The sequence below is a fragment of the Meriones unguiculatus genome, chromosome 10 (assembly GCF_030254825.1).
Source record: "Meriones unguiculatus strain TT.TT164.6M chromosome 10, Bangor_MerUng_6.1, whole genome shotgun sequence".
Classification (NCBI taxonomy): Eukaryota; Metazoa; Chordata; class Mammalia; order Rodentia; family Muridae; genus Meriones; species Meriones unguiculatus.
The window spans coordinates 23,311,825-23,332,387 of NC_083358.1; the positions used below are offsets into that span (position 1 = coordinate 23,311,825).

Sequence of the window (20,563 nt, forward strand, 5' to 3'; positions counted from 1 at the left end):
CCCCAATCCTAGTTTTCACTGGGAAGTCCCCCAGAATACCTGCCGACGATCCCACTTTCTCTAAATCAGACTCTGAAGCTGCGGGCGGAGAAGGCAGCTGTGACTTCTTGGTCAGCCTTTTCCCCCCTCTCCCCCTCTCCCGCTCCACTAGGCCTTTCCTTGCCAGAGCAGCCAGAGACCACCCGGATGCCAGGCGGATGCCCAGCAGGTGAGGGCGTGGCGGGGGCGTGACTAAGGCTCTCCGCCGGCTCCGCCCCAGCCCGCAACGCCCCTCCTCTCCCCGACGACCCCCGCCCCCAGCCCTCAGGGCCCCGCCCCTCCCCGCGCCGGCCGCAGTCTCCGCCCCCTCCGGGCCGGCGCGCGGCTCCCGCCTCCTTCCCTCGGCGCCCGCTCCCGCCTCCCTCCCTTTCCGCTGCCGAGGCGGCGGGAGCCGAGCCCCAGCGGACCGAGCCGCGGGAGCAGAGGCGGCAGCGGCGGCGGCGGCGGGGCAGTCAGGCGACGGCGATGCGGCGGCCGCTCTGAGCCCGCCCGCTCCAGGCGCCGGGGGAACCGGCCGCGCGGGGCGGCAGCATGCGGGGCGGCGAGGAGCTGGACGGCTTCGAGGGCGAGGCCTCGAGCACCTCCATGATCTCGGGCGCCAGCAGCCCGTACCAGCCCACCACCGAGCCGGTGAGCCAGCGCCGCGGGCTGGCCGGCCTGCGCTGCGACCCCGACTACCTGCGCGGCGCGCTCGGCCGCCTCAAGGTCGCCCAAGTGGTAGGTGCCGGGCGGGGCTCCAGGTACGGGCGGGCGGGTCGGCGGCCTAGCCCGCGCCTTCCTTCCCCGCACCCGGCCACGGGGGACAGGCCCGGCGGGCCAGAGCCAGGTCCGGGCTGCGCGGCCCCCGCCCCACGCACCCTGTACTCCGAGGTCCTCGGGCTGTGGTCCCTGCCCCTCTGGGGACCACGCCCTCGGCCAGAGGCTGCCCTGTGCGGCTCCGAAGCCTCCGGGGTGCCAGGTTCTTGCACACCTGCTCCGGGGCCTACCTGTTCCCTCCCCGCTTCATCGGCGAGGTTGGTGCGCAGAGCCGGTTGCGAGGGCCGTGCCATCCCCCTGGCTACTACTGTGCTTAGCAACTTGCAGCAGGTTTTCCGGTTCGCGAAACCCCCAGACGGTCCTCTGCTAACCGAGGCTGGGGGCTGTGGCATGGTTTCCTCCCTGGCGCCTAGCAGGGTGCCCAGCAGATGGTGGACGCTCAATAAATATTTGTTGAATGGAGGCATGTAGCCCAGATGCAGTGGGGGAGTCCAGATTACCCACAAAGCCTCCAGTCTTTACTGCGGACGGACGTTTGCTTCCTCCTTAGCATCCCGTAGTCCTCGACTCAGCACTGGTGGCTTGTTGGGACTGCCCAATTGGTACCCAGAGTTAAGTCACTCTGGGAGGGCGGCCAGTTTGGGAGGTAGCAGATACGGGAGAACTTTCTGTTGGACTTAGGCATCATAGAGCAGATTTCTTAGGATCCACATTTTTTTTATTTTTATTTTTTTAACCCCCATAGTGTTTGGTTCAGGGACTTGTGGATTCTGTTGCTGTTTTGTGGTTTTGTAGCAGGTCTGTCTGGGTAGTGGTTTAACTCTTGTGGAAAGGGCATGGTCCAGCTGAGAAAAACCTTTGTATCCCTCCTACTCCCTGTCACAGGTAGCCTTCCACTGGGGCCTCAAAACTTTATAGACTTCTCAGCCAGACAGAAGCCGTTTGCACAGAACTGTAACATACTTGCGCTTTCTTTCCAGGAGCATTGGTCCAGTTGTGCTTATTAGCAGAGTGCATCTATTAACCTTTTTTGGGAGAAATATCATGTGTGAACACTGTTTAAATAAAAGTCCCCGTGTTTGGAGGGTTTTCTCTGTGGGTGGAAGGCTGCTGCATAGTTTTGAAGGGCTTTAATGAGAAATAAGTGGGGCAGAAGTTATCTATCTTTAAATTTTAAACCAATCTTAATCCAGTAATCTGGGAATGTTCTCAAGGATGTATTGTTTCTGTGTTGGGTGTTGCTGCTAGCAAAGAGAATGTAGGTGTGTGGGGAGGTATGTAATCCTCTTTTTAAAAGAGGCAGCTAGCTGGCTAATGTTTGAGAACAGTGCAGATAATCAAAAGGGCAGGGCTGAACTTGGAGCCCGTGGACTACGAGGCCTAGTAAGGACCTTGCTTATTTTATTCAGTAGGCCTTCGGAAGTAGATAGAACTTGCTTCTGGTGAACTCTTAGCTTGCCCTGAGGAACGGAGACGGAGTGGTTTGTGTTGCGTGTTGCTTATCAGCTCACTGCTTGGACTTTGCCATCTCCATGAGCAGGAGCAGGAGCAGGAGCAGGAGCAGGAGCAGGAGCCAACCATGTCTACCCCTCTAGAAAGGTGTGGTTGTGTGGTAGGACTTGCTTTTCATGTGGTAGGTCTTTAGGGGCCAGCCTTTAAAATGGGCACTGGCAAGTGAAGGAAAGGCCCCTTGAATGACGTGGCAGTCAGATGGTCCCACGCCTTTGGCTTCTCAGCCTTGCTAAACGTTAGGGCTTTTAGGGCGACCCACCTTCCCTCAAGAAAACAGATTCCAAGAAACTAGACTTTAAACTTAAAATGGAAAACAAACAAGACCTTATGAGGGTGCTTCTAGGATGCCACACAGCTCAGACGCCAACCAGAGAGAAGAGCAAGTACTAGTTCTTTGACGTCAGTAAAATTTGCCTTCTAAAAGGCATAGTATTAGTACACACGACCTGTAGAGCCTTGCCTTTCCCACACTGGGTCCAGCATTGCTAACCGCCCTAGGCCTCTACACAGTCAGGAGACTCAGACCTTCTGACACTTAATTAGGTTTTAATAGGATTCCCCAGGCCATCCTCATGCGCCTATTGATTTAGTGTCACACAGGAGGCTGGAGAGATGGCTTGCTAATTAGGATCCATTGTTATGCTTACAGAGGACCTGGGTTCAGTTCCTAGCACCCAGGGCTGGTTCCCACAGCTGCTTGTAAGTCTAGCTCTAGGGCATCTGATGCCATCTCCTGGCCTCAGTGCTACACTCATATACTCATGCAGACCCACATAAATACAAAAATTTAAATCTTTTTTTTTATTTTTTATTTATTTATTTTTTTTATCAGTTACATTTTATTAACTCTGTATCCCAGCCATGTCCCGATCCCTCATTCCCTCCCAGTCCCTCCCTCCCTCCCTCCCTCATCTCCACCGTGCCCCTTTCCAAGTCCACTGATAGGGGGAACCTCCTCCCCATTCATCTGATCCTGTTTTATCAGGTATCTTCAGGACTGGCTGCAAAGCCCTCCTCTGTGGCCTAACAGGACTGCTCCTCCCTTGGGGGTGGGGAGGTCAAAGAGACAGTCATTGAGTTCCTGTTAGAAATAGTCCCTGTTCCCCTCACTTTGGGAAACCAATTGGTTACTGAGCTACCACAGGCTACATCTGAGTGGAGGTTCTAGGTTATATCCATACATGGTCCTTGGTTGAATGTCAGTCTCAGAAAAGACCCTGTGCCCAGATATATTTGGTCCTTGTGGAGCTCCTATCCTTAAAAATTTAAATCTTAAAAAAAAAAAAAATTCCAGAAAACTGGTAGTGGGCTACTAGGACTTGTCTCTGTCGTAGGCAGAAGACTTCTTCCCTTAAAAGAGGGAGGGAGTAAACTTTACCCCAGGCCTTTGATTTTGAAATCTCTAAACCCGCCCTAACCCTTTGCTCAGTAATAATAGCATAGGAGGGAAAAAAATGACTTGATTGAACGTTTTAGGAATTGTAAGAATTAAGGAGTTAGCTGGGCGCAGTGGTGAACACCTGTAATCTCAGCCCTCTGGGAAGCAGAGGCAGGCAGATCTTTGTGAGTTTGAGGGCAGCCTGGTCTACAAAGAGAATCCAGGACAACCAAGGTTACACAGAGAAACCTTGTCTCCAAAAAACAAAAACAAACAAACAAAAAGTTAATGGATTAAAGTAACCTGAGGTGCTTCCTTAGCTGATTCAGAAGCAACTATGAGTATTTGCATTTCAGGGTTGGATATTGTAACGTTTTTTACTTGGCAGTTTGTAACCTCAAGCCAGTCAACACAGTCGGTGATTGTTTTATTGTACTCTTGAGCTGTGTGGGATGTGATGGTAAAACAGACAAAAAACCCAACCTGGAATTTTGCTGAAGCCAAACGGGAACACAAAGAAACTATATGTAGCATAAAACAGCCACATTTACGCAGCTTCAACTCTGATAAACCCTGGCTGTAGCTACAGCTTGGAGCCTATGTCTCAGATCCCATAGTACACTAGAAGGTCTGGGCCAGTTGAGGTTTAGTTGCCATAGACTCTGGTGTCCTCTCTTTTGGGGAGCTGGTTTAAAAACCAGGCGCGGGGGCTGGGGAGATAGCTGTCAGTAGAGCCTTGCCTCACAAGTCTGAGGATGTGTTTAGTCCTTAGCACCCATGTAAAAAGCTGAGTATGGTAGCCTGTGCTTGTAAACCCAGCACCAGAGAGGCAGAGACAGGCAAACTGGAGCTTGTTGTCGGCCTTGATTGGCAAGCTCTAGCTCTCAGCGAACGTACCTGTGGAGGTCAGAGGCTGACTCTGGAGTTGGTTCTCTCCTCTACCCTTATGTGGGCTCCCAGGATGGAACGAAGATCATCAGGCTTGCATCATCAGGTAGAAAGCGCCTTTACTTACTGATCCGTATCACCAGGCCCCAGGTTCACCCTTTCTAATAAATGCTGGGGAACTTCATTCTGGAATAGACTGACTGTGAAAACGCTGGAGCTAACTTCCTACTTGATGCAAAGGAACGAATACTTTCCCCAGGGGGTCAGGCAGTGATGGCTGCTCTTCGTTCATATTTAACACATACCAAAAGCTCTAACTGGTGCAAACAAGGATGGATGGATGGATGGATGGAAGGATGGATGTTGGATGGGTAGGTGGATGGATGAATGGGGTGATTGGGTGGATAGGGTCAGTGGGTGTGGATGGATGGGTGTTGGGGTGGGTGGATATAGACTGGAACTTATGTGTAGGTGGCATGAACAACTCTGTAGATAATTATCTGGCAAGACGCTAGAATTAATAAGTGAATTGACAAGATCAACAAGTAAAAATCAACCATATTTCTGTATTCTAGCAATACATTACTAGAAATTCAAAGAAATTCATAGAAAAGCTTGGTGTAGGAGTTGGAGCGATGGGTCAGTGGTTAAGAACACTGAATGCTCTTCCTTAGGACCCGGTTCAATTCCTAGAATCCACGTGACAGTTCACATATGCCTGGTTTAGTGGGTCACACCTGTAAGCCCAATATTTGGAGGCTGAGATGGGAAAGTTACCATGAGTTTGATGCTAGCCTCTACTGAAGAGTAAAACTGTCCAGCTGTCTCACCAGAAAGAAGAAGAAGGAGGAAGAAAAAGAGGAGGAGACGAAGAAGAAAAGAAAAATAGCAAAACAGTTGCTAGTTCTGAAAATGAAATACTTGGAAATCTAGCAAAATATGTAGATGTTCACTCTGAAAACTATAAATCACTGGAGAAAGAAATTATAGGTGACTTACATAAATGGACAGACACTGCATAATGGCTGAAAGATGTAGTCTTAACACATTCCAAAAACTCAGCAAGGTTTTTTTTTTGTTGTTGTTGTTGTTTTGTTTTTTCTTTGTTTCCTTTTTTTTTTTTTTTTTTTTTTCCAGAGACAGGGTTTCTCTGTGTAGCCTTGGCTGTCCTGGCCCTGATGGCCTCAAACTCTGAGGTCTACCTGCCTCTGCCTCCCGAGTGCTGGAATTAAAGGCTTGTGCCAGCACCCCCGAGCTCGGCAAGATTTTTTAAAAGCTGGATCTGGAATTCATGTGGAAAGTCACCGTGGCTCCACAGGTGTGGCTGGGAGAGGTGTTTGAGTGTTGGGTAGGGTGGGAGGAAGTTTCCTCAGGGAATGGACTTTGTGTCTCTTATCAGTCAGGAGTCTTAGGAGTTGCTTTTCAAGTCTCACCACCGCAGATCTGCAAAGCCCTGGGCTCATTGTCACTCCTGTTTGAGAATCCTGTGGTCTGAATGCTGCTTCCCCATCCCCATGAACTAATGCTAATTGTTCAGCAGAACAGAGCCTTAGCAGGGTGAGGTACTCACTTCTCAGCACTGGGCAGTCTGAGGCAAGAGAATAAGGAGTTTGAGGATAGCCTGGGCTAAAAAGATATATATTGAAAAGATTAAGGTTTAGGAAGTCCTGAGAGCTTAGTCCTCAGGGATGGTGTCAGTATCTTTGTAAGAACGGATAAAGGTTGCCCTCTCCATTTTATGTGGGTGCACAGAAGATGCCAACTGTAGGAAATGGGCTGTCACCAGAAGCAAAATCTGCTGATGCCTTCACTAGGACTTTGCTAGTTCCAGAGCAGTAAGCAATACATTCTTACTGTTTTTATCTTAGCCAGTCTAGGGTACTTTGTTATAGTCATGTGATTAGACTAAGACAGCTTTATCTTTCTTTCTCTGGGTCAGAGAAACGGGTGGCTGAGACCGTGAGTGGCAGGGAGACATTTTTTACTATATATTTCCCTTTGTTTTGAAAGTATTTTGAAAATACATGAAAGTATTTTCTCTTAAAAACTACTGGTGTGTGCGTGTGTATGAAGATTGTTCAGTCAGCAAAGCACTTGTGTGCAGGCGTGGAAGCTTGAGTTTTAAATGGCTCCCCAGAAGCCACTTAAAAACAAGATGAAATAAAAACCTGGGTGTGGCACTGTACACTGGTAATCTCGGTACTCAGGAGGTGCTCATCCCTGGGGCTCCCTGACTTGCCAGCGTAATCTGCAGGTTTCAGGTCCGTGAGAGACCCTCACTCAGAAACTATGTGGGCAGTGTGAAGGAATGACACCCCAGGTTGACCTCTGGCCTCCACACACAAATGTACACACGTGCACACACATCTACACAAATATGAGTAGCTGTTGGCATGCGGCTCCACACAAATATTTTAAAACTAACTGGCACCCAGCTCTACCACAGTGCAGATTAATTTTAAAGTTGACATATCAGCCATAATCTGTAGTTCTCCCTTTACCCTCCTTTTTAATTTGATGGCCCTTGGGGAGAATGACGTGGATAATACTGAATACTTGAAGAAACTTGAAGCTTACATTTTTGTTTTCAATACATTTTCTTGCAATGTGTGGTGGCTCATACCTTTAATTCTAGCACTCAGGAGGTAGAGGCAGGCAGATCTGGGTTTGAGACCAGCCAGGTCTACATAGCAAGTTCCAGGGCTACAAAGAACAAAATACATTTTCCTATAATATTATAGCTGGTGCTACTTAAGCCATGGAAAACTTGTATTGAAAGGAATCTTATCCTTTAAATAATATATATATCTACATATACTTAATCTATCTATCATCTATCCTTTTGGTTTTTTTTTTTCTTTTTTTTTTTTTTGAGACAGTCCTTCCTAGACTTGCTTTGTAGAACAGGTTGGCATTGAACTCACAGCCATCCACTGCCTCTGCCTCCCTGAGTGCTGGGATCACAGGATGTGACACCATGCTTGGCTAATAATAAATTTTAATAATAATAAAAACTCTGTAACTTTGTAACTTTATTTAAGTGATTTGTTTTGTTTTGGTGCTAGGATTAAAGGTGTTCACCACCATGCCCAGCAAACTAACTTAGAGGCAATTAGAAAAAAAAAAAATAATCATCTTAGTGTGAAAGACTCAGACAGACAGAAGCTTAGAAAGTGAGCGTGTGTGTGTGTGTGTGTAGGTGTGTGTGTGTAGGTAAGGCTTACCAGTGTGGCTAGTTTGGTGAGAATTTGCTCTGGGATCTCCTCTACCCTTCCTTTTTCCCTTCTTAGTGCAGGGATCACAGTTGGATTGCCCGCCCACCTGGCATTTACATGGTAGGCAAGCCACTCTACCTTGCTCTGGCTGGCATTTACATGTTAAGGACCCAAACTCTAGTCTGCTATGCTTGCATTTTACCCACTGACCCCGTCCTGGGATTTTTGTTTCTGAAAGGTTGCTAAGCACCTCTGGAGCAAGTCGGCAGTGCTGGTTTCCAGGGTTTTCATTGTTTTCTTGTTTGTTTGACCACATCGTAAACGTCCTCATGGGTAGCCTGGACGCTTCTTTTGAATTGTTGTTACTGGTTTTGCTGTAGTTAAATTTCCAGGGGTGCAGTTACCACGTCCGTCGAAGGGCAATTTCTAAACATTGCAAAACCAGGCTTGTTTAACACGTCTCATAACATATGCGAGGTCTCTGTGTGTCCCTGGTCTCCACTGTGCTTATCCACACACGACAGAGACTGGCAGCGGTGAGCCCTGCAAGTCCTTATGGCTTCCCCCTGGTTGCCAGGCGCCATCAGTTCTTTCCTGACAGCCCTGGAGGAGCTGTGTTCCTAACTAGACATGTCTACAGTTCTCAGTCCCAGGAGGAGGAACAAGGGTGGGCTTTGTGAGCACCTTTCCTTCCCCCCAGGTGCGTCCCGTTCCTGCTTAAATGACTGCGGCTGTATGGTTGGAGTATGTCACCAAAGTTGATGTGCTCTGGCTTTTGTTTCTTAGCGCCATAGTGTGGGGAGGTGGAGTCTGGTGGGGAGTGTTTGGATCCTGGGTGCAGAACACCATGAATAGGTTACTGCTTCTTTCCAGTGAGATCTCTGCTCAGGGGCTAGATTAGTTTCTGTGAGAACTGGTTGTTGCAAAGAGAGGCTACATACTGCTCCCCTCCCCCCTCCCCCCCACGTCCTATCTCCTACACAAGCCTGCTTATCCCTTCTTCCCACCAGGATGGTAGCATGAGGGGTTGAAGTCAGAATGAGGGGCTGAACACTAATTATATTTTCAGGTCTAGTATGATATAAACCAAAGCATAATGAGGTACTTCCCCCCCCCCCCTTTGACTGGAGTTTTTTTAATATTGATTATTTTGTGTTGATAGGGAGGGAGCCTTGGTTCTTTGTTATTGACTTGGAGGTGTGTTGGGTAGAGCTCAGGGCCTCATGCATTTGCTAAGGGAATGAGGCTGAGCTACAGCCCTGCCCTTCCTCAGCATTTTGATTCGCGTTCTCCTACCTCAGGCTTGGCACTTGGGTTTATTGCTCTGCCATTATTCCCTTTGTGAGAACTGCCCTGTCGGCTCTGTTCTTCAGATTACTGCTCGAGAGCCCTTCTTCTCCCTGCTGGCCCCTGAGGACAGCCCCGCTCCCTGTCCCCACTCAACCTGCTGAAATCCTTGTCAGCTCTATGATAATAAGTTTTTGTTTTAAGTGTTTTGCTGTGTTCCTGGTGCCTGGCACATCATGAGGCACTGGATAAGCAGATAGATATACATATTTGTGTGATGAGAGAGAGAGAGGAAAAAAAATCCTGAGGATTATTACTCAGCATAGCTTATAAGGTCAAGGTATTTAAAAACAAGGAATTTGTAAGGGGAAATTAATGTATCTTCATAAACTGCCAGACTGTGTTTTAAGTGGAAACTTAGGGAGAAAGCATGGAAATAAATGGCATTCTAATGGCTTTTTCGTTTTCAAAGTTTTTTTGTGAAGAGTGTCTACTGCTCCTGGGAAACCGAAGCTTTTGCTTAGAAGACAGATTTTTGTAAAAGTGGGGGAAACCATAGGAAGCTTTGCCAAGCTGTTTGCTTAGAGAAGTGTAAAATGAAAACCAGAGCTCCTGTAATTATTATTGGAGTTGTCTGCTTTCTGATAACTGTGTTTAGAAAGGGAGCTTCAAATGCCAGCCTGGGGTCCTTTGGTACCCCTTGGGGTTGAGTGGATGCTTGCAGCCAAAATTGAAGGTTCAGAGTCATGATGGCTCTTAGAAAACCTTCTTATTAAAAGCAAAAAATTAGCTCCAGGGGCCTGGGGAGCGCCATAGGCAGTGATATAGTCCAGAGTTTGTCTCAGGAGGCTGGGGATGTGGCTCAGTGGTACAGCGCTTTCCTAACATGAGCAAGGCCCCGGCTTCCATCCTCAGTGACATACGCACATGAACAAATACATACGCATGCCCTTCATAGGTGTGAAGGGACCATTAACAAATACCTGAGGTTGTCGGAGGTTCACCACAGTATGACTAGTTCTGGGTGATTTCTTTACTGCCATCGCAATTTGATGATGGGGCGCAATAGAAGCCTTCATTTTTGTGGTTTTTCCATTGATTCCAGTGTAGCTATGAAAAACAGAGTAAGGCTCAAAGATTTCAGTGCCAGTGGGAAAGACAGAGAGGTAGGGAGGGAGGGGGAGAGAAGCAAGCTGGCAAGGTAGCCAGGCCTAGGCCAAGGGCTCTTCCTGCAGAAACCCTTCAGCTGTGTACGCCCAGGGGTTTGTGAGTGTGTATTACTTGAGAGTTAGACCTGTGTGTTTGGCAGAAGCAGCTCAGGCGGTAAGGGCTTCCTTGTCACACAAGCTGGATGGCCTGAGTTCAATTCTAGGGTCTTACTTTGAAGGAGAGACTGAAATTCTGAAAGCTGTCCTGTGACCTCTAGAATGAGGGCTATGGCACACAAACACACACACACACACACACATACACACACACACACGGAGCAACAGTAAACAATATAACTTCAAAAGAATTTTATAATCTAGTTGCTCTTATGGGCATTAGGGGTCAAATCCCAGGCCTCCTGCATGCCAGGCCAGTGCTTTACAGTTGAGGTCCATAGCCAGTCCACTATCTATGCCTCCTTAAAGCTCCACTGAGATCGCTGGTAAGGACAAGGGAAAACAGACTCCATTAACCTCCCTGTCCTTGATGGCCAGAGAATCTGGGACCTCTGGAGCCTAAACCTCAGCCTAAACCCTGCCATTACACACTTTCCATGCCTTTTCTGAATTGAGATTGTTAGTTTTAAAGAATTTTTTTTTAAGGATGGTGGTTACAAAATATAGGCAGTTCTATTAGCGAGGAAACCAGTAAGATGTTATTTCCCACGTCTTCTTCCACAAGTGAATTATCATAGATGGTGAGACCACTCTGGCTTTTTGTCAGAAATCATTTTTAGTTAAACAGATTAGTTACATACAATCTAACCAGTCATAAAGTAGCTCCAAGTGCAAGTTCCATAGAACCGGATAATTTAGAAACTCAATTCTGACAAGGTCTAGTTTTCCATTTCAAAACTGTGTCAGTTTTGTCCTGAGATATTGTGAGGGCTATGCTTTTACCCATACTCATTAGGCTCTTCAGATTCCATCTATCCCTTGTCCCTTTTTACTCCAGCCTGAAGCATTGTCCCTACATAGCTTGTCTACTGGACTAGCATCCTTCATGGTCTTGAGCTCCCCACTCTAGATTTTCTGTTTATCCCTGGTCACTTTAATTCATAAGTTAGATGCTCACTGCTGTGCATAAAACTGTGCCCTTAGAGCCTTAGCCTGACCTTGTTGGGCCTGAGTAACCCGAGGGAGACCTAAACAGTCAGGAGTCCAGATGAGTGGTTATCTGCCACCAAAGTTCCACCAAAGGCTGAGCAGAAGGTGCCAGGCCTGGCACTCAGCTGTGGGCAGTGCTTGGTAAACGTTAGCCATTATTGTGACCTCTATGGCTCCTGCCTCATCTGACCCAGTTCTGACCCAGCTTCTTTTCCTTTCAAGTTTCCTCTGTATAAAGTTCCTCATTCCTCTTCAGTGGCGTTAGTGACACACTGCTGCTGGATGTCCCCCATCCCAGCCTGTTGGGCCTGCAGGTGAATGGGTGAGGCAGGGACCTGTATCTTCAGAAATTTCTGCCAGCTCTCCAGGCCCAGCCCTCCCCTACTGGTTTTCACTTCTTGACTGATGACCTGTGTCCTGTGATGTCCTATGATAAAGCACTAGCTTGAATTGTATATTTCTTTCTGTCTCTGTTGGTAGCTGGGCTTTCTGGACAATAAAGTGTACCCATGATTTGCTGGTGAGTTATACACAGCCACATGGCAGAGGTAGCATTTTTTCTGTTCATTGTCCATATGGGGAACCCCTGACTGCTTAGCAAGTTCAGTCTCCTTGGTTGTTAAAAGTCTGAAAAAGTCCCAAGTCCAGGAAGAAAAGATATACCTGATTCATGCTGACCCCAGCAGCATGATACCATACATTCAGGGTGACTCTACAGTTAGAGTCACAGGAGCAGCTGTGTGTGCCCCTTCCTGTGTGTGCTTACAGGTGAGGAATCTGGCTTTTGGAAAAGCCACATTCCCCCCACCCCCTTGCCAGATGGGGGACAGTTGGGTAAATTTTGCTAGGGCCCTTGCACCATACAAGGCATGTGCTCTGCTCTCCCACCCAGCTAAACCTCCCAGCCTCCTCCTTATCTTAATTGTCCATGATATGATTGTGGGGAAGACTGATGAATTACAGTCTTGGGTATTTTTAGCATAGCAGCTTAGGAAGCACCATACATGAGAGGTCAAGTCTTATCTGTGATGCTCTGTGTAAAGGGCTGGTATTGAACTAGCCCAGTAGAAGACTGCCTTGGATGTGAATGTCTAGGAACAGGCAGCATGGAAGGTCCCAGGATTTGGACTGCAGTAACTCCTTGCTATCTGTAGGCAGATTTTACTTTTTTTTTTTCCCCTCTTCTATGCTAGTAAAGCAAAAGCATACTAGTGAGGCAGAAAACGTCTATATTCCTCATAGAATATGTTTGTGGAATTGAAGCTGGGGAAATGAATAAATCGTTGTCCATGGCTGTGTGTGGGCATCGAAGTGTGGGCTGGTGGGCTGGGGAGGAGGTTTTGGTCGTATAGCCAGGGTGGTCCTACACATGTCCCCTGTGTCACCTTCACCACATATCTGGGAAAGCCTCAGCTGTCGGTCTGGACTCTGGAGGCCCAAGGGCTGCTAGGCTAGGAGCCCACAAAGAATGAGTGATTGCCAGGAAGTCCCAGGGGAGTCCGTAGGACCAGGGGTTTGTCAAAACACCTATGTTCCATTTGTAGTTCCATAGGTAGCTTGCAGGATTTGTTTTGTTTTGTTTTTAAATGACCAGATCGGCATAACTGAATAGTTTTAAAAAAGGAAAAAAGGAAAAGAAAAGAAAAGAAAATTTAACAAATGCAGAATCTAGTCAGACTGGTTCAGCTGTCTCATTCTCAACATCCTGCTGTAAGCAGCTATGGCTTGAGTTGGGCACGTTGTGCATTCCATGCTTCGTTTGCCTGAGGATGAAGGAAGGCTGAGGGCAGCTGGCATGCTCTGGTCACCCTGGCACTAGGGGCATCTGCTGGGAGGAAGGGCAGCCTGTTGTCTAGAGGGGTTGTGCTTTTGTTTGCTTATTTCTTCTGAGACAGAGTCTAGTATGTAGCTCAGGCTGGCCCCCAATTCTAAATACTCCTGCCTCAGCATCCTGAGTATTGGGATTACAGACTTGCTATGCCTACCTTTTACCTTTCCCATCTGTTTTCCATTGGCTTACAGGTTCTGTAGGGAGCAGTGATCTGCTTTTTTTTTTTTTTTTTTCCTTTAGAGCTGAGGATTGACCTGTCAAGCACTCTACCAACAGCTTGTTTCTTTGTCTGTTTTTCCTTTAGCAGCTTCTGTCTTACTTATCTAGTAGGGAAATTTATTATACAGACATAGCTTGGGCATGGTGTTAAGCCAGGAAAGTAAGTTCTTAACTAAACAAAGATGTAAACTGTAGGTATCTTCCAGATATGCTATTTAAAACAGATTTATTTTGAATTAATAAACATCTGGCACCTTGCAGCATTTTCTTGGCTCTGTGCAGATGCTAGTGCATTCAGTTGACCACAGAATGTTCCTGTTGTTGAAATGAAAACATTCAGTTCCATCCCCTCCCGCCTTTTTGGGGAGACAGGGTCTTTCTATGTAATCCTGGAGCTTGTAGACAAGGCTGGCCTGAAACTCAAAGAGATCCTCCTGCCTCTCTGCCTCCTTCTGAGAGCTGGGATTAAAGGTGTTTTCTCTGTTACTCTTTTTGTTGTTGTTTTTATTTTTTATGTATTTTTTAAAGATTTGTTTATTTTTTATGTATATGATGCTCTATATGCATGTACACCTGCATGCCAGAAGAGGGCATCAGATCCCAGTATGGATGGTTGTGAGCCACCATGTGGTTGCTGGGAATTGAACTCAGGACCTCTGTAAGAGTAGACAGTGCTCTTAACCTTTGAGCATCTCTCTAGCCCCTCTCTGTTACTCTTAAACCTAAGTTGTGGGGTGGAGCTCCTTCCTTTCCTGCCCTGTTCCCCTCTATTTTGCTGTTTCCTAGGCTAGCCTTGAACTCTTGGACTCAAGCAATCCTGTCTCAGCCTCCCAAATAGTTGGAGCCCCAGGAGTTGACCCTACCTTTGTGGGTCGCCAGGCTGTTTTGAGGTTACACTCAGTGTGGCTGGCCTATGCTACTCAGGTACACGCACACTTGTTGGTTGCAGCCTTCAGTGGAGGAAACACTCACAGGGTCTTGTGGCAGGACTTGAGCCACTGTTCATTCTTTCTGTAGGACTCATTTCTTCTCTCTGACTGCATGGTCAAGGGCACCATGTGTCCCCTGAGCTCCAGTGGCCCATTGGATGATGCATTTGATAGAGGTCTCAGCTCTGCCCATCTTTGCTCTGGTCTGAGGGCACAAGATACTTCATTCTCTGCCAGCCTGGCCAGCTTCTGGAAGATATCCATCCCAGGCTTGTGTGGTGGAGGCTTCTGAGAATTGATTGCTGTGGACTGACGTGGAGGCAAGGCTAAGGGCCTGTGTCACTGTCGTGGTACTGATCATCTTAGATAGCTGAGGGCTGGCTACCATCAGCCTGAAAGTGTCTTGTGAGAGTATTAAGGATTGACGGAAGGTACTGTTCTTAGGAAGGTGCCAGTCCCTGTGCAGTTGCTGTCAACCCAGCAGGGGAGAGTGCTATGTTTTTAAGTGAGTGTAATGAACTCAGGGAGGATTCTGGGAAACCTTGCTGCCTTGGCTTGTTTGCAGAAGGAGCACAGCCTTGCTCCGAATGCTGTATTAAGAGGCCCGTGGAGCAAAGCATGTTTGCAGCATGAGGCTTTGTTCAGCGGAGGGCAGTGTGCAGAATGTGCCCTGCTCTCATATGTGTTTCCCATTTTACAGACAACTCTGAAAGCTCAGAGGAATGGAAGAGGAATGGTTAGGCAGAGTTTAGGCGTCCCAGTTTTTGAATTCTACCTGTAATGTGCCGTGATAGGTGATGCATTTTAAATGTTTGGCCCTGGCTGTCTGCCATCCCCCGCGCTAACTTGCTCTTGGTGGCTAAATCCCAATGAGCATGAGGCCCGCCCTCTTTAGATCTGGCTGTGTCAAGTCAGAGTTGCTTGGCCAGCCTGGGTATGGGATCTACACCTTCGTGTGTAACCTCTTAGGGTCAAGGTTCTGAGCATGACACATTGTGTGAGGAGTCACTTCTTCTGGGGGTGAATGAATAAATGACCAGCTCCAGGAGGGGTGAGGGAATGGGTGGGTCACTGGCCTTGCTGCTGCTGTCTTCCACACAGCTCTTTAGCTTTGCTGCTCTCCAGCTCCTCCCAGGTACCTGCCTCACTCCAGCTGCCTTTGCTGCTTGCCTGAGTGCTCATCCTCTGTGTTCTGGGCTCCCTAGGTTACTGCTTGAAGCCACTCCAGTTCCTCCTCTGCTGCCCCAGCCTCACCTCTGGTGAAGCGCCTGTAGGGTTCTGGGGCTGCACAAGGCTGACAAGGTTCCTTCATGTCAGGGGCCTCAGAGTCGAGGGAGTTTGTATTAGGAGTAGCACACTGTACTCAGCTATCAACCACATAGTAGGAAGACAATCTCTCTCTGTCTCTCTCTCTCTTTTTTTTTCCAAGACAGGGTTTCAATGTGTAGCCTTGGCTGTCTTACACTTTTGGTAGACTAGGCTGGCCTCGAACTCATAGAGATCCACTTGCCTCTGCCTCCCTGAGTGCTGGGATTACAGGCAGGCATGTGCCACTGCACCTGGCTGAAAACAACCTTTTAAAGGATTTGTGTCTTAAAAAAATCAGGCTAATGCAGAAAAAGATGTTTTTAAAGTAAAAATCGCCAGTTTTCTCAGCTTTCAAGGATGGCCTCCTCAAGGTATGTATTGTCTTAGCCTTATTCTTGTGTGCAGGTTACTGGGATGAGACACTGCGGATACTGGGTTATAACATATCCGTGGATATGACACAGCCCGAAAAGAAATTTACATTATTTCTCTCAAGAACTGTCCATTGATAGCCTGGCACAGTGGCACACAACTGTAATCACAGCACTCGGGTAGGCAGAGGCAGGTGGATCTCTGTGAGTTCAAGGCCAGCCTGGTGCATAGAGTGAGTCAAGGACAGCCAAGGGCTACACAAGAGACGCTACCACAAACAAAATCTTTCTGTGGAGCTGGCTGGGGAGCTGGCTCTGTGGGTAATGTGCCTGCTTGAAAGCATTCGCAGAGCAGCCAGGATGCAGTAGCACACCTCTAACTCTGGGCCGAGGACGGGTGGATTCCTAACTCCTTGGCCACCTAGTCTAGCTGAGCTGATGAGAGACCCTTTCCCAAAAAATAAAGGTGAAGGATGATTGAGGAAAGACACCAGATGTGGATTGTGACCTCCACGTGTGCTGACCACACGTGTGCACTCATACATGTGCATACAGCCACATGAACACTTTCATTTCTATTGAAATTCAGAATGCATGTAGGAGCAACCCCCAGCTGTATGTATTGACTCTGTTTTACACATATATGTATATGTTAATATGCATATATATTAATATATATATGTAATAAAATTTCTCCTTCTCTGGAGCTGGGCAGTGGTAGCACATGCCCTTAATCCCAGCACTTGGGAGGCAGAGGCAGGCAGATCTCTGGGTTCAAGGCCAACCTCGTCTACAGAGCGAGTTCCAGGACAACCAAGACTACACAGAGAAACCTGTGTTAAAAAGCAATAAATAAATAAATATTTTTTTTTCTTCCACTCTGTGGTTTTTATCTTTCATCCTGTGGATTACTTTGTGTAGAAGCTTTATGTCTTGATATAGTACTAATTCTCTATGTTAACTTGTGTTTGCTGAACTCTTGGTGTCTTAGTCAAGAAACCATTAGCAAATCCAGTCTCATGAAGCTTCTACAGTCCCTCCTAAGGGTTTAATAGTGGTAGTTTATGCCGGGACCTTCACTCCTCAGCATGTCTGCATTCTTGCTGATTGACTGTTTACTGGCTGAAAGCAATTATGAAAGAAAGAATGTTATTGTGTTTGTTAGCGTCCTTCCCTGTGGTAACTTCAGGGCCCTGTTGTATGCACATTTGAGATTGCTCTGTCTTAGCAAGTCGGGCCTTTTGTTGTAATGCAGCATCCCCTTTTCTTCATGGCAACTTTCAGTGTGAAGTTTTTTGTTTTTTGTTTGTTTGTTTGTTTGTTTTTGTTTTTGTCTGATGTTAACAGAGTCATCAGAAAGCCTAGGACTCACGTTTATATAAATGCTAGCATCTGGTCTCTTCTCAGTTCCCTTTTGCTTCCTCAAATTCACAGAAAACATACCACAGAGAGTTAAAATTTTGTACTTAGCTATCAGGCATATTTTTCTAAAAAGGAAGATTATGAATTACTTACTCAGGTGTTTTAATTTGTATTTATTTATTGTTGTTGTTTTTATTTGTATTTTTTTGAGACAGGGTCACTATGTAGCGATGTGCAGACCAGGCTGGCCGCAAGCTCATGGATTTCTGTCTGCCACTGCCTCCCTAGGGTGGTATTAAAGGTATGTGGCACCAAACCTGGCACTTGGACTTTTTTGAGATACGGCGTCAGTCATTGGGCCTCGTGTGGGCTCTACACGAGTTCTGAGACTTGTGCATATCTGTAAAAAATGAAACCATTTCTGAAGTGCCCCTTTCCGAGAGCTGTAGGCGCCTACATCTGCTGCTCAGTGCCTGGGGTCTGAATACAAGAAACAAGGGAACAGCGTCCTGACTTTTCTTGTCTGTGGATACTGGTGGGAAATTTGTCCCTGACTGCTGGCTTGGTCCTCTTAAACTTACTTCCAGAGTCTTGCTCTGAAAACCTGTTCCCAGGCAGCAGTCAGTGGGGAAGCAGACTGCCGTTGGACATGCTTCATTAACTGAACTGGAATGTCCAAGTTGTGATAATTGGATTCTGTCTAATTTGTTTTTATTGTGTGTAATTGACAGTTCGTTGGCTTGCTTTGCTTTGTGGTGTTGTGATTTTTTTTTTTTGTTATTTTGTTTTTATAGTAAGCAAATGTTTTACATATCACTCTTGGATGGGTGTGGCTTGTGCTAGGAATCATGAAAAATAGTATCTTAATAAGGCTGGAGTTTAATGTTAATATCTGTATATTAATGAATGGGTTTCCACGGTGAAAATCAAGCTTTCTAGAAAGGACTGGTGACCCCTCCCTGAGTCTCCCTACCAGAAACAATCTTGTTCCTGCTGTAAGTTCCCTGTGATGCAGATCATCAGGCCTGTTTTCACTTGGCTGCTCTGCCCTCCCCTGCCACATACTTTAGCTGCTGAATCTTTGAACCTTCAACCCATGCAGGCCAGAGTTCACTGGCTCCCAGGAGGCTGCTGGGGCCCGGGTGCTTGTGATTTCTCCTGTTGGGTGTTGTTTCAAATCTCCGATCCATAAATAGCGCAGGTGACAGGCCAGTTCTGCAGGTTTTCTCTAATGGTTTTTAGAAATGTCTGTGGCCTCACCTGAGCCTGTGCTTCGGGCTGACACTGATTATAACTCATTAGAGATGTCCTGTTACCTGTGGACATGGTTTAGTGGTTGTGTCATAGGTGTTCTGTTGGTTGCTGGATCAGCCATTGCTCAGCCATCTTACTGTCAGGGGCAGAGCAGGGAAGCAGCTGGACATACTTCCAGGAACAGGGCACAGGTGGAGGCTCCCGTTGGTTCACGGCAGGTGACTGGAGAGGAGCCAAGTCCCAGAGTGGTGTGTGCTGAGTGCTTTGAAGACTCAGAGAAGCCTGGAGCCACAGAAGGACATTCCCCAGAGGAGCCCTCAACTTTGTAACTCCTTCTTTTAAATTTACTATGTGAAAGAAGTCTTACAAGTAATACCATTCAATTTTTAAAAAAAGAAAAAGAAAAAATACCAGTAAGGCAGAAGACAGAGATTTCCTGGAATGTCACTAATCTTAGATGAGCACTTGGCTACCATGTGCAGAGCCTTTTGTCTATTTGTGTGTTTAGGCATGTGCTGGAGACAGGACCCTGGGCCTCAGTGCATGCTAAATATACATTCTATCACTGAGCTGTTGAAGCTCCCTCAGTTTCAGCTGACCCTGCCAATCATTAATTCTGCGTCCACATGGCTTTGCTTTCCCCACAGCCTAAATATTATCATATCACTTGGAGCCTTATAAAAATGGCCTTATCCACTCAGTATGGGATTAATCCTTGTTACAAGTGTTGGTAATTCATTCCTCTTTCCTGATGAGTAGCCATCTATTTGATGGCTTCACCATCACTTGCTTATCTATTTACTGAAGAGCATTTGGGTTGTCTGTAGATTTGGGTGGTCATGAATTGAGTCAGCATGAATACTTGTATAACAGGTATGTGTGTGGTTATAATTTTTATTTCTCTGGGGGTAATATTGAGGAGTGAGACAGCCAGGCCATATGCTATGAGTATGCTTACCTTCATGAGAAGCTACCAAACCCTTTCCAGAGGCTGCGCTGTTTGCCTCGTTTTTAGCGTGAGTCACAGTCACCTGGAATCCTGGCCATCACCTGGTGCCTTTAGAGTTGGAGACACTGGAGTTAGCAGATGCAAAGAGCTGGATCAGTGGCTTGAACTTGCATTTTCCTCATGATTGATCAGTGTTGGGGATGATGTGCTTATGTCACCTGCATTTTATTTGGAGTAGGGACATGTGTCACTACATATGAGTGGCAGTCAGAAGCAGCATGCGAGCGTCTCTCCTACCCTGTAGGTAATTTTAAAAAACATTTTGGCTTTTTAAAATGTATTTTGTAAGAGTTTTGTGTGCAGGCACGTGTGTGTACTGCATGTGTGCCTGATGCCTGCAGGAGTCAGGAGGCGGGAACTGGAGTTACAGACGGTTCTGAACCACATGTGTGAGCTGGGAATTGAACCTGAGTCCTCTGCAGCCACCGAGCCATCTTGTGACATTTTAAAGCAGATCTCAGATGTTGTAACCCTAAGTGGACATGTCTGCCAGCTGAGAACCTTTTCAACAGCTGCAGTATTTGTAGTACACTTAAAAGTAGTAACTCCTTCATGTCATCTAGTAACTGACATATTCCTACTTTGTGCCTCATAAGTACCATTTTGCTTTGTCTGAATTAGGATCTGAACAAGACCCACTTGTTTTTGTGTTTGTTTGTTTGGTTGATTTGTTTTTTGTTTTTTAAAAGTTATTTTGACTGGGTGTGGTGGCACATGCCCTTAATCCCAGCATTTATGCAGAGGCATGGTAGACTGGATCTTTGTGAGTTCAAGGCCAGCCTGATTTGCATAGTGAGTTTGGATCCCTTGGTTCTGGAATTGCAGGTGGTTTTTAGTGCCTACCTGATGTGGGTACTGGGCATTGAACCTGAGTGCTGTAAGAGCAGGAA

At 46.9% G+C, this 20,563-nt stretch overlaps 1 protein-coding gene across 1 annotated transcript in view; it reads left to right on the forward strand.

The window, feature by feature from the left end:
- The first annotated feature begins 385 nt into the window (after positions 1-385).
- The window catches only part of Cmtm4 (CKLF like MARVEL transmembrane domain containing 4), a 38,262-nt gene continuing 18,084 nt past the window's right edge, over positions 386-20,563 (forward strand). Inside the window, exon 1 of the mRNA XM_021655339.2 lies at positions 386-756. Coding sequence (XP_021511014.1) covers positions 571-756 — 186 coding nt within the window. The 5' untranslated portion in view covers positions 386-570. The remainder of the gene's footprint in view (positions 757-20,563) is intronic.